General features: G+C 51.7%; 2 protein-coding genes across 2 annotated transcripts; both read right to left on the bottom strand.

The window, feature by feature from the left end:
* Positions 1–1,059: 1,059 nt before the first annotated feature.
* Positions 1,060–5,447, bottom strand: LOC122692128 (phospholipase A2 inhibitor and Ly6/PLAUR domain-containing protein-like). Its single transcript, XM_043899356.1, has 6 exons — positions 5,067–5,447; positions 4,717–4,869; positions 3,318–3,434; positions 1,928–2,080; positions 1,400–1,543; positions 1,060–1,205 (listed from the first exon to the last, which is right to left on the bottom strand). Exons 2-6 carry the CDS (start codon positions 4,784–4,786, stop codon positions 1,060–1,062), a joined length of 630 nt encoding a protein of 209 aa, XP_043755291.1. The 5' UTR covers positions 4,787–4,869; positions 5,067–5,447.
* Positions 5,448–7,218: 1,771 nt separating this feature from the next.
* Positions 7,219–11,612, bottom strand: LOC122692132 (phospholipase A2 inhibitor and Ly6/PLAUR domain-containing protein-like). The gene is made up of 6 exons (XM_043899363.1): positions 11,232–11,612; positions 10,882–11,034; positions 9,483–9,599; positions 8,093–8,245; positions 7,564–7,707; positions 7,219–7,366 (listed from the first exon to the last, which is right to left on the bottom strand). The coding sequence occupies exons 2-6, from the start codon at positions 10,949–10,951 to the stop codon at positions 7,221–7,223; spliced, it is 630 nt and encodes a 209-aa protein (XP_043755298.1). The 5' UTR covers positions 10,952–11,034; positions 11,232–11,612; the 3' UTR covers positions 7,219–7,220.
* Positions 11,613–13,383: the final 1,771 nt, after the last annotated feature.

The following is a 13,383-nucleotide window of genomic DNA, read 5'->3' as shown; positions in this document are numbered from 1 at the left end:
GAAACAGAGCTGCCCTTAGGAATGGCTACCGACCCTTAGGAAGAAGAATGCTTCTTGTCATGTCTCGATTTGGGCTTGGTTTGTTACACATTACTACAGCATCAACTGACTAATACAACTTTGTTGTTTTAAGCTACTGAGATTGGGGACTTATTTGTTACTGTAGCATAATCCAGTCTATCCTGATAGCTGCCAAGGTCTAGTGTCTTCTAACTAATGGCTACCCAGTAAGTGGCCGCTGTTAGCACGGTAACTATTTGCCCAGACACACTGTCTCCAGAACCAGCAAAGTCTTAAAGTTGGTAGTGTGTGTGCTCAGTCACTCAGTTGTGTCCGACTGTGTGATCTCATGAACTATAGCCCACCAGGCTCCTCTGTCCCTGCATTCTCAAGGCAAGAATACTGAAGTGGGATGCCATGCCCTCCTCCAGGGGATCTTCCCCACCCAGGGATTAAACCCACGTCTTCTGAATTGGCAGGCAGATTCTTTCCCATCTGAGCCACCAGGGAAGCCCCCTTAAAGGTGCTAGGCCCTGAACCAAGTCCTTTTTTCATTTTCTTTCATTTGACTCTTAAGACAGCCCTTTGAGGATCTAGCTGTTAGTATCCACAGTTTACAAACATAGATACTGATGTTGGTAACCGAAAAGAAATTAATAAGGAGAATTGTGCATGGAATCCAGAGTCTGACCCTCCCAGCTGTTTGACCAAAGGCAAGTGACACCACAATCCGTGCCTCAGTTTGTTCCTCTGTAAAATGGGGACAATACTTTCAACTTCAGAGTTGTTGTGATTATGAAATGAAGTACTGCATGGAAAACACTTAACATAGTGACCCGGCAGGAAGTGATCCCTTAACAACAGTTAGCATCTTCCCTTTCTTTCTTCCAAAGAGAGGTTCCCAAGGGTTCAGACCCCTGCTTTTTGCATCCCATCTCCCTGAAATGCATCACATCACAAAGACTCAGGACTGTTCTGTTAACTTGTTTAATTTATAGACACATGGGAAGCCGTAGCTGAGAACGAATGGAGACCAAACACCACATGGGCCTCAGTTCTTCACTCAGCCTTGCCAGAGGCGTGGGAGCTTGGATGACAGCTGGTCTTCTTGATGGTCAAGAAACGAGAGCCTGAGGGCACCAGGGTCCCAGGCTTGGTGTGGCAGGCGGCCTCCGTACCACAGCCCTGGGCAGCAAATCTGATGCCTGTGGGAGGGGATTTCAGACTAGAATCAGGATCCCCAATGCCTCCCTGCTCCCAATCCAGGGGTAATGCCCCAGCCACCTTCCCCCAGTTCTTTGGAGCCACTCTCTCCCTTAGAATCTGGAAGAATGAGGCTCCCATTCTGGGACCTTCTGGGAACCCTGTGCCCTCCTTCTGAAATCCAGGTTCCCCTCACCAGGCTGTGCAAGGCCAGTCAAGGTGACACAGCGGGTTTCCTCGCCAATACAGGGCACTTCCTGAGTCGGGGTGCATGTTTCCGTGGAGATGCTGAAGCAGGAAGGACACCGAAGGCCATTCTCTGTCAGATTTCTCCTGAACACTGGGGAGGAGGGTGGAGGGTAAGGTGCACGGGGACATTAGTCCCTTTCCCAACATCACAACCACTCAGGACACCAGTCGCTAACCTACACTGCATTTTTAGAAAATAATATTTATTTGCCTGGATCTTAGTTGCGCCCTGTGGAACCTAGTTCCTGGACCAGGGATGAAACCCCTGCATAAGGCGCATGGAATCTTAGTCACTGGACCATCGGGGAAGTCCCTGGACACTGCAGTTTACAGGAGAAGAAACCAAGGCTCAGCGCAAGGAAGACGCTTGTCTCAGGTTAAAGTGCAGGTCAGCGACAGGTGCTCACAGCTGGCTCTGGCGGGGGGAGGGGTGGGCAGGGAGGGGCTCCAGCTGTGGGGCTCAGCTGGGGCTTACCCGGCAGGGGTTTGTGGTTGCAGCCATCGGTCTGGCAGCAGCGCGTGTCGGACCCCATGTAGTTCTCCGGAGCCACGGTGATGGAGAGGAATTCCGGGTCACACTCACTGGATTTCGCGCACCCTTTGTAGCTGGTCACGTCCACAGAGCCCTCTGCATCATGAGGGTGGACAGAGGACTCAGGAGCCCTGGTCTGGACCCTGGTCCCGGGGTATTTCCATCACCTTACAGCTTCCCCAGCCCACTGCTGTCTAGAGAGGCCTCTTCCATCTCCCCAAAGTCATACACCCTTAACTGCCTGGGGCAAGGCCTGGAGGGTTGAGTATTGTACCCAACCCTTCCTTCCTCCGCCCCTGGCTGTGTTGGTCTCTCCTGAGTAGTCCCTTCAGCTCCATGGCCACCTCACTGCCATTCTCTAAAGGTCACACCTGAAGAGGTCTTTTCTAGGCCACCTATGACTACCCCCAGACCTGTGTGAAATGGTCTCTTCCAACCTTCAGCCCTCCCCTGACCCCTGGAATTCTGTCCACCAAATCCTAGGATGCAGCCCTCAGCCACCACCCTGTAACACCCGTCTCCTTCTTCGTCTAAGATTTCCCAGGGTCACTCCCCAGACTTCCTACCTATGATCTCTTGCTGCCCTCCTTGGCTACTCTCAGGTCTTGCCTGAAGTGGTCTCTTCCAGTCTCCCTGGCCTTCCCCTTCCCCACCATAGATAGGGTGGTCTCCTCCAGGCCTAGGGTTTCTGCTCTGTACCCCAAGTGCTTGGGTGAGTGGGTGCTCAGTCCTGTCTGTCTCTTTGCAAACTCATGGACTGAATCCTTGGATTATCTGTCCTTATCTCTCTCTCTCTCTCTCTCTCTGTTCCAATACTGGGACTTCTCAGGTGGTGCAATGATAATTGCCCCCCACTGCCAATGTAGGAGACACAAAATACTGGTTCGGTCCCTGGGTTGGAAAGATCCCCTGGAGGAGGAAATGGCAAGCCACTTCAGTATTCTTACCTGGAAAATCCCATGGACAGGCTACACCTGATCACAGAGTCAACCTAATCACATTATTTGCAACTCACCCCAGTCTTCTCTACACCCACCCCTACACCTTTTGCATATTAGATTCCCGCCCCCCCTCCATGGATTTCACTCTTCCCCTGTGTCCTTTCCTAATCCCTTCTCGCCTAAGAAATTCTCTATGTCTGCCCCTCCCCCATCGTGTCTTTGGAGTCTCATTTTCAGAAATCCTTGGCAACAGTGGTTTCTGTCATTCCACTGGATTCTCTTTCCTCCTTTCCCTCTTCACTCAAAGGTTCCTCCCAGCGTGTGGTAGTATCTGCTACCCTGAAGGCACCCCCCATCTCCCCAGGATCTGACGCTATTCCCTACCCTCTTACTGTTGTTAGTCTCAGTCATGACGGAGATGCAGGAGTCCTCGTCCTGGGCGCAAGTCTTCATTACTCCAGTGCATTTGGCTCCATTCCTGATACACACCTCACAGCTCAGTGGGTACCCTGAGGTATACAGAGAGAGGCTCTAGTCCAAGTGGTGTGGTCTCCGGGCCATGACTTCCGAGTACAGAAGGGGATGGGGAAGGGGTATCTGAAGGAAGAGGGAAAGGTGTCTCCCTGGTTATTCACGAGTGGGACATTGGCCACTGAACAGGAAACTATCTGAAGCTCCATCAGATATGCTATGGTGCCGCCAGCAAGGCTGCTTCTAGGGGTGGACAGCAACTCCATCAAGGAGCAAGTTCACCTAATTACAGGGTTGGGGAATTTGGACACTAGGGCCCTCTGAGAAAGCTGGAGGATAGTAAGGAGTCCTGCCGAAGATTTCCATGCATTTTTTTTTTAACTTATCCTTTAATTTTCTTTTTTCTGTTTTAGGCTCTGCTGGGTTGTCCTTGCTTCCTGTGGGTGTTCTCCAGTTGTAGTGAGTGGGGGCTACTCTCTCGTTGCGGTGCCTGGGCTTCTCACTTGCGGTGGCTCCGCCTGTTGCAGAGCACAGGCTCTAGAGCACGAGCTCAGTAGTTGTGGCGCAAGGGCTTAGTTGCCCCAGGGCATGTGGAATCTTCCTGAACCAGGGATCGAACCCATGTCACCTGCGTTGGCAGGCAGATTCTCAACCACTGGACCATGGGGGAGGTCCTTCATGGACTTCTGTGAACCTTCAGGTCCAGCTGATTCTCAGAGGCGGGACCCTCTTCCTTGTGGGTACCACACTTAACGCTGGTAGACAGTATAGTCGCTCAGGCAGGGGTACCTAAGGCTGGGATCCGCAACCCAGCTCAAGAAGGAAGATCAAGGACTAGGAGGACAAGGGCCTGGCTCCTTGGTCCTGAGAGAGGAGGCAACTGGGGCCCAGACACAGGGGAACTGGGTCCTGGGGAAAGTGGAGTTGCCTGAATTGCATCTAAGGAAAGAAGACACTGGGGACCTGAACTCCTTAGAGTCCTGGGAGAAAAGAAATCTCTCCCCCTCACCTCACTTTACTTTTTTCTAATCATACTCTCATCTGAATTCCTAGAATTCAGGTGTTTTATTTTGAGACACTGTTGGAGGGGAAGGGAGCAGAGGCCATCCAAACCCCTCCTTTCTCAGAGATTTAAACCCACATGTTTTGAACTCTTCCTCCCTTGGGGACCCAGGCTTTCTCTCTTTTACCCTGGCCTTTACCATGAATCTGAATTCCCAGGACACCTCCTCTTTCCCCCTCACCTTCAAGTACCTGGCTAAATGCTCTCCTATAGTCTTCATTTCAGGATTCCAGGAGTCCAGACTCCTAGTCACTTACCCAGACCCAGGAGGGTGCAGAGCAGCATGGAGGTTAGCAGGAAAGTCTCAGGTTTTGTGGAAGGCGTCATGATAGTTGGATGCAGTCCCACGTCCGGAGTTCATGTTATAGGAAGGTGAGAAGGGGCGGATCTGGATCTACCCTGCCCCTAGGCTAAGAAAGATGATGTAAGATCTGAAGGTAGGTCTCTGTAGCTCTGAGTGGGGGAGGTGGAACAAGATCCAAAAGGAACATGGGCATCTTGTGCTCAGCCCCCTTCTCCATGGGGACCCCAGGCATCTGGGCTTCCAACCCTCTATCTGGTTTCACCACCTTCATCCCCCCGCCCCCCTCCCCTTTTTTTTTCTCACCTGAAGCCCAAGATCAGAATCAGGTCATTTTGTTTCCTGCAGGATAGAACAGTGCTAGGATTCAGATTCCCTCTCCCTTGTCTTTCTTCCCAAGGAGGTGCCCAGTGCGGTTGAGGCCCTACCGGGAAGCACCCAGCAAGTCCAGGCTTGTTCTGCTAGGGCATGCTTGGCTCAATACCCCGTTTTCTGTGTTTGGTCTGTCTCCAGCTCCCACCCCACCCCAAGATGCACTTCTGGGTCTCTCGGAGACTGAACAGAGGGGTGCTTGTCATTGGGCCAGGATGAGCATGGTACCAGATTCCCAGAAACCGCATTGGAAAGCTGAGGCACAGTTCGAAGCACTCATGGTTGGGTGTGTGTCTGGTTTGGAAACATACTTTGTGTTTTATTGAGATCCTTTACCTCAGACACATGATCTTGAGAGATCAGAGATTTTGTGCCTGTATATGTATTTTTTAACGTGTGTATATATATATTTGTGTGTGTGTGTGTGTGTGTGTATTTTTTGGGGTGTAATTTTTCATGTGTGGCGGGGTAGGGGAGGCGGCTGTGGGTGGGTAGCCAGCCATAGGTTGAGGGGATCTTGTTGCAGTAGGCCCCTGGCTCCTTGCAAAAATCCACTCAAGTTTGCTGTCCTCTTGCTTTCAAGGCTTCAGTTGGGGCGCTGAGATTGGCGAATTTCTTCCGGGGACCAATCTTGAAGCCCGCATGGGTTGCTAGGATACCCTGGTGTGAAAGTTATCAGGAGGAAGGGGTAGAGAGCTGTTTGGCCAGAGGGAGGCAGGAAAAGCTCGTTGCCAGGGAACTCAGCGCCTCTCGCTGCTCTCCGCTGAGACGCACTAGGCATGCGCAGTGGTGACGTGGCCCCTTGTGCGCAGAGGTTCAAAAGGCCGGAGCCTCGTGCGTGCGCTTGCGCAGTGAAGACCTCCCTGGGCGCACCCGCTGTGAGCACCCTAAACTCAGACCTTCCTGCGTCTTAGTCAGGCGAAGCCCACACGACGTTGACATGCCGGAGATCGGCCTCTGCCATGTGGTGTCCGGCAGGAGCCAGGACTTGGTGAGAGACTGGCGTGGAGGAAGTTGGAAGAAGTGAAAGATATTGTGAGGGGGCTCTGTGAGAACTTTTGGGATATTAAAGGTGTTGAAAAATAATCCGTATCTGGGCTGCCAAGAAAAAAAGAGTTTATTGGGGTTCTTAGGAATTGGAATTTGGGAGACACAGATTCCCGTAAAACTTAATAGTGTTGGCAGAGGGAGTCAGGGGCTTATGAGTACTGCCGTCAGCAGGTTGTTAAAATTGTGTGGAGAGAATTATAATTGACTGTGATACATGTCATATTTGATACAAATAAATATTTGACTTTAAAGAAGCTGTCATGAGTTACTGGAGGGTAAGGGTCTGATAGGCATCTTGAGTTTCTGGCACATAGTCTGGATGCCTGTGTGAATACAGTAAGTAGTCAAAAGGTCAGATTCCTTTGTGGCGGACACCTGCTTGGTCAGACGGCTACTCAGTAAGTGGCAGCTATTACAAATGTAAATATTTGGCCAGACACATTGTCTCTGGAGCCACCACTGTCTTAACAGTGCGTTTGCTCAGTCACTCACTTGGGTTTGATTCTTTGTGACCCCATGGACTGTAGCCCACCAGGTTCCTCTGTCCATGGGATTCTCCAGGCAAAAATACTAGAGTGGGTTGCCATGACCTCCTCCAGGGGCTCTTCCCCAGCCCAGGGATTGAACCCCCATCTCCTGCATTGGCAGGCAGATTCTTTCCCATCTGAGCCACCGGGGAAGCCCCCTTAAAAGTGCAAGTTACACCACAATCTGTGCCTCAGTTTATTCCTCTGTAAAATCGGGGCAATACTTTCAACCTCACAGAATTGTGATTATGAAATGAGGTACCGCATGGAAAACACTTAGCATGGGGACCAGGCAGGAAGTAACTCCTTAACAAAGGGTAGCATCTTCTCTCTTTTCCTTCCAAAGAGGGGGTTCCCCAGGGTTGAGATCCCAGCTTTTTCCATCCCATCTCCCAGAAATGCATCACATCTCGAGGACTTAGGCTTGTTGTTTTAACTGGTTTAATTTGTAGACACCTGGGAATCTGTCTGAGAACAAATGGAGACCACACACCACATGGGCCTCAGTTCCTCACTCAGCCTTGCCAGAAGCCTGGGGGCTTGGACGACAGCTGGTCTTCTTGATGGTCAACAAACGAGAGCCTGAGGGCACCAGGGTCCCAGGCTTGCTGTGGCAGGCGGCCTCCGTGCCACAGCCCCGGGCCGCAAATCTGATACCTGTGGGGGGGGATTATAGACTACAGTCAGGATCTCCAATGCCTCCCTCCTCCTAGTCCAGGGTCACGTGCCCCAGCCACCTTCTCCCCCAGATATTTGGAGCCACTCTCTCCCTTAGAATATGGAAGAATGAGGCTCCAGTTCTGGGACCTTTTGGGAACACTGTGCCCTCCTCCCGAATTCCAGGTGCCCCTTACCAGGCTGTGCGAGGCCAGACACGGCGACACAGTGGGTTTCCTCACCAACGCAGACCGCTTCCTGAGTCGAAGTGCATGTTTCCGAAAAGGCAGTGATGCAGGAAGGACACCGAAGGCCATTCTCTGTATGGTTTCTCACGATCGCTGAAGAGGAGGGTGGAGGGGAAGGTAATTGGAGACGTTAGTCCCTTTTCCAACATCACAGCCAGTCAGGGGACACCAGTTGCTAACGCACACTGCATTTTCAGAAAACAATATTTGGCTGCATTGGATCTTAACTGCGGCATGAGGAATCCAGTTCCCTGACCAGGGATCAAACCCCTGCAGAGAGCGCATGGAGACTTAGTCAGTGGACCAGCAGGGAAGTCCCTGGGCACTGCAGTTTATAGGAGAAGAAACCAAGGCTCAGCGCAAGGAGGACGCTCGTCCCTGGTTACAGGGCAGGTCAGGAGCAGGTGCTCACAGGTGTCCCTGGCGGGGGAAGGTGGGCAGGGAGGGACTCCAGCTGTGGGGCTCAGCCGGGGCTTACCCGGCAGGGGTTTGTGGTTGCAGCCATCGGTCTGGCAGCAGCGCGTGTCGGACCCCATGTAGTTCTCCGGAGCCACGGTGATGGAGAGGAATTCCGGGTCACACTCACTGGATTTCGCGCACCCTTTGTAGCTGGTCACGTCCACAGAGCCCTCTGCATCATGAGGGTGGACAGAGGACTCAGGAGCCCTGGTCTGGACCCTGGTCCCGGGGTATTTCCATCACCTTACAGCTTCCCCAGCCCACTGCTGTCTAGAGAGGCCTCTTCCATCTCCCCAAAGTCATACACCCTTAACTGCCTGGGGCAAGGCCTGGAGGGTTGAGTATTGTACCCAACCCTTCCTTCCTCCGCCCCTGGCTGTGTTGGTCTCTCCTGAGTAGTCCCTTCAGCTCCATGGCCACCTCACTGCCATTCTCTAAAGGTCACACCTGAAGAGGTCTTTTCTAGGCCACCTATGACTACCCCCAGACCTGTGTGAAATGGTCTCTTCCAACCTTCAGCCCTCCCCTGACCCCTGGAATTCTGTCCACCAAATCCTAGGATGCAGCCCTCAGCCACCACCCTGTAACACCCGTCTCCTTCTTCGTCTAAGATTTCCCAGGGTCACTCCCCAGACTTCCTACCTATGATCTCTTGCTGCCCTCCTTGGCTACTCTCAGGTCTTGCCTGAAGTGGTCTCTTCCAGTCTCCCTGGCCTTCCCCTTCCCCACCATAGATAGGGTGGTCTCCTCCAGGCCTAGGGTTTCTGCTCTGTACCCCAAGTGCTTGGGTGAGTGGGTGCTCAGTCCTGTCTGTCTCTTTGCAAACTCATGGACTGAATCCTTGGATTATCTGTCCTTATCTCTCTCTCTCTCTCTCTCTCTGTTCCAATACTGGGACTTCTCAGGTGGTGCAATGATAATTGCCCCCCACTGCCAATGTAGGAGACACAAAATACTGGTTCGGTCCCTGGGTTGGAAAGATCCCCTGGAGGAGGAAATGGCAAGCCACTTCAGTATTCTTACCTGGAAAATCCCATGGACAGGCTACACCTGATCACAGAGTCAACCTAATCACATTATTTGCAACTCACCCCAGTCTTCTCTACACCCACCCCTACACCTTTTGCATATTAGATTCCCGCCCCCCCTCCATGGATTTCACTCTTCCCCTGTGTCCTTTCCTAATCCCTTCTCGCCTAAGAAATTCTCTATGTCTGCCCCTCCCCCATCGTGTCTTTGGAGTCTCATTTTCAGAAATCCTTGGCAACAGTGGTTTCTGTCATTCCACTGGATTCTCTTTCCTCCTTTCCCTCTTCACTCAAAGGTTCCTCCCAGCGTGTGGTAGTATCTGCTACCCTGAAGGCACCCCCCATCTCCCCAGGATCTGACGCTATTCCCTACCCTCTTACTGTTGTTAGTCTCAGTCATGACGGAGATGCAGGAGTCCTCGTCCTGGGCGCAAGTCTTCATTACTCCAGTGCATTTGGCTCCATTCCTGATACACACCTCACAGCTCAGTGGGTACCCTGAGGTATACAGAGAGAGGCTCTAGTCCAAGTGGTGTGGTCTCCGGGCCATGACTTCCGAGTACAGAAGGGGATGGGGAAGGGGTATCTGAAGGAAGAGGGAAAGGTGTCTCCCTGGTTATTCACGAGTGGGACATTGGCCACTGAACAGGAAACTATCTGAAGCTCCATCAGATATGCTATGGTGCCGCCAGCAAGGCTGCTTCTAGGGGTGGACAGCAACTCCATCAAGGAGCAAGTTCACCTAATTACAGGGTTGGGGAATTTGGACACTAGGGCCCTCTGAGAAAGCTGGAGGATAGTAAGGAGTCCTGCCGAAGATTTCCATGCATTTTTTTTTTAACTTATCCTTTAATTTTCTTTTTTCTGTTTTAGGCTCTGCTGGGTTGTCCTTGCTTCCTGTGGGTGTTCTCCAGTTGTAGTGAGTGGGGGCTACTCTCTCGTTGCGGTGCCTGGGCTTCTCACTTGCGGTGGCTCCGCCTGTTGCAGAGCACAGGCTCTAGAGCACGAGCTCAGTAGTTGTGGCGCAAGGGCTTAGTTGCCCCAGGGCATGTGGAATCTTCCTGAACCAGGGATCGAACCCATGTCACCTGCGTTGGCAGGCAGATTCTCAACCACTGGACCATGGGGGAGGTCCTTCATGGACTTCTGTGAACCTTCAGGTCCAGCTGATTCTCAGAGGCGGGACCCTCTTCCTTGTGGGTACCACACTTAACGCTGGTAGACAGTATAGTCGCTCAGGCAGGGGTACCTAAGGCTGGGATCCGCAACCCAGCTCAAGAAGGAAGATCAAGGACTAGGAGGACAAGGGCCTGGCTCCTTGGTCCTGAGAGAGGAGGCAACTGGGGCCCAGACACAGGGGAACTGGGTCCTGGGGAAAGTGGAGTTGCCTGAATTGCATCTAAGGAAAGAAGACACTGGGGACCTGAACTCCTTAGAGTCCTGGGAGAAAAGAAATCTCTCCCCCTCACCTCACTTTACTTTTTTCTAATCATACTCTCATCTGAATTCCTAGAATTCAGGTGTTTTATTTTGAGACACTGTTGGAGGGGAAGGGAGCAGAGGCCATCCAAACCCCTCCTTTCTCAGAGATTTAAACCCACATGTTTTGAACTCTTCCTCCCTTGGGGACCCAGGCTTTCTCTCTTTTACCCTGGCCTTTACCATGAATCTGAATTCCCAGGACACCTCCTCTTTCCCCCTCACCTTCAAGTACCTGGCTAAATGCTCTCCTATAGTCTTCATTTCAGGATTCCAGGAGTCCAGACTCCTAGTCACTTACCCAGACCCAGGAGGGTGCAGAGCAGCATGGAGGTTAGCAGGAAAGTCTCAGGTTTTGTGGAAGGCGTCATGATAGTTGGATGCAGTCCCACGTCCGGAGTTCATGTTATAGGAAGGTGAGAAGGGGCGGATCTGGATCTACCCTGCCCCTAGGCTAAGAAAGATGATGTAAGATCTGAAGGTAGGTCTCTGTAGCTCTGAGTGGGGGAGGTGGAACAAGATCCAAAAGGAACATGGGCATCTTGTGCTCAGCCCCCTTCTCCATGGGGACCCCAGGCATCTGGGCTTCCAACCCTCTATCTGGTTTCACCACCTTCATCCCCCCGCCCCCCTCCCCTTTTTTTTTCTCACCTGAAGCCCAAGATCAGAATCAGGTCATTTTGTTTCCTGCAGGATAGAACAGTGCTAGGATTCAGATTCCCTCTCCCTTGTCTTTCTTCCCAAGGAGGTGCCCAGTGCGGTTGAGGCCCTACCGGGAAGCACCCAGCAAGTCCAGGCTTGTTCTGCTAGGGCATGCTTGGCTCAATACCCCGTTTTCTGTGTTTGGTCTGTCTCCAGCTCCCACCCCACCCCAAGATGCACTTCTGGGTCTCTCGGAGACTGAACAGAGGGGTGCTTGTCATTGGGCCAGGATGAGCATGGTACCAGATTCCCAGAAACCGCATTGGAAAGCTGAGGCACAGTTCGAAGCACTCATGGTTGGGTGTGTGTCTGGTTTGGAAACATACTTTGTGTTTTATTGAGATCCTTTACCTCAGACACATGATCTTGAGAGATCAGAGATTTTGTGCCTGTATATGTATTTTTTAACGTGTGTATATATATATTTGTGTGTGTGTGTGTGTGTGTGTATTTTTTGGGGTGTAATTTTTCATGTGTGGCGGGGTAGGGGAGGCGGCTGTGGGTGGGTAGCCAGCCATAGGTTGAGGGGATCTTGTTGCAGTAGGCCCCTGGCTCCTTGCAAAAATCCACTCAAGTTTGCTGTCCTCTTGCTTTCAAGGCTTCAGTTGGGGCGCTGAGATTGGCGAATTTCTTCCGGGGACCAATCTTGAAGCCCGCATGGGTTGCTAGGATACCCTGGTGTGAAAGTTATCAGGAGGAAGGGGTAGAGAGCTGTTTGGCCAGAGGGAGGCAGGAAAAGCTCGTTGCCAGGGAACTCAGCGCCTCTCGCTGCTCTCCGCTGAGACGCACTAGGCATGCGCAGTGGTGACGTGGCCCCTTGTGCGCAGAGGTTCAAAAGGCCGGAGCCTCGTGCGTGCGCTTGCGCAGTGAAGACCTCCCTGGGCGCACCCGCTGTGAGCACCCTAAACTCAGACCTTCCTGCGTCTTAGTCAGGCGAAGCCCACACGACGTTGACATGCCGGAGATCGGCCTCTGCCATGTGGTGTCCGGCAGGAGCCAGGACTTGGTGAGAGACTGGCGTGGAGGAAGTTGGAAGAAGTGAAAGATATTGTGAGGGGGCTCTGTGAGAACTTTTGGGATATTAAAGGTGTTGAAAAATAATCCGTATCTGGGCTGCCAAGAAAAAAAGAGTTTATTGGGGTTCTTAGGAATTGGAATTTGGGAGACACAGATTCCCGTAAAACTTAATAGTGTTGGCAGAGGGAGTCAGGGGCTTATGAGTACTGCCGTCAGCAGGTTGTTAAAATTGTGTGGAGAGAATTATAATTGACTGTGATACATGTCATATTTGATACAAATAAATATTTGACTTTAAAGAAGCTGTCATGAGTTACTGGAGGGTAAGGGTCTGATAGGCATCTTGAGTTTCTGGCACATAGTCTGGATGCCTGTGTGAATACAGTAAGTAGTCAAAAGGTCAGATTCCTTTGTGGCGGACACCTGCTTGGTCAGACGGCTACTCAGTAAGTGGCAGCTATTACAAATGTAAATATTTGGCCAGACACATTGTCTCTGGAGCCACCACTGTCTTAACAGTGCGTTTGCTCAGTCACTCACTTGGGTTTGATTCTTTGTGACCCCATGGACTGTAGCCCACCAGGTTCCTCTGTCCATGGGATTCTCCAGGCAAAAATACTAGAGTGGGTTGCCATGACCTCCTCCAGGGGCTCTTCCCCAGCCCAGGGATTGAACCCCCATCTCCTGCATTGGCAGGCAGATTCTTTCCCATCTGAGCCACCGGGGAAGCCCCCTTAAAAGTGCAAGTTACACCACAATCTGTGCCTCAGTTTATTCCTCTGTAAAATCGGGGCAATACTTTCAACCTCACAGAATTGTGATTATGAAATGAGGTACCGCATGGAAAACACTTAGCATGGGGACCAGGCAGGAAGTAACTCCTTAACAAAGGGTAGCATCTTCTCTCTTTTCCTTCCAAAGAGGGGGTTCCCCAGGGTTGAGATCCCAGCTTTTTCCATCCCATCTCCCAGAAATGCATCACATCTCGAGGACTTAGGCTTGTTGTTTTAACTGGTTTAATTTGTAGACACCTGGGAATCTGTCTGAGAACAAATGGAGACCACACACCACATGGGCCTCAGTT

Source organism: Cervus elaphus, chromosome 4 (genome assembly GCF_910594005.1).
Source record: "Cervus elaphus chromosome 4, mCerEla1.1, whole genome shotgun sequence".
NCBI lineage: Eukaryota > Metazoa > Chordata > Mammalia > Artiodactyla > Cervidae > Cervus > Cervus elaphus.
The sequence above is the reverse complement of the archived record's forward strand: the minus strand, read 5'-3'. Positions and strand labels throughout refer to the sequence as shown.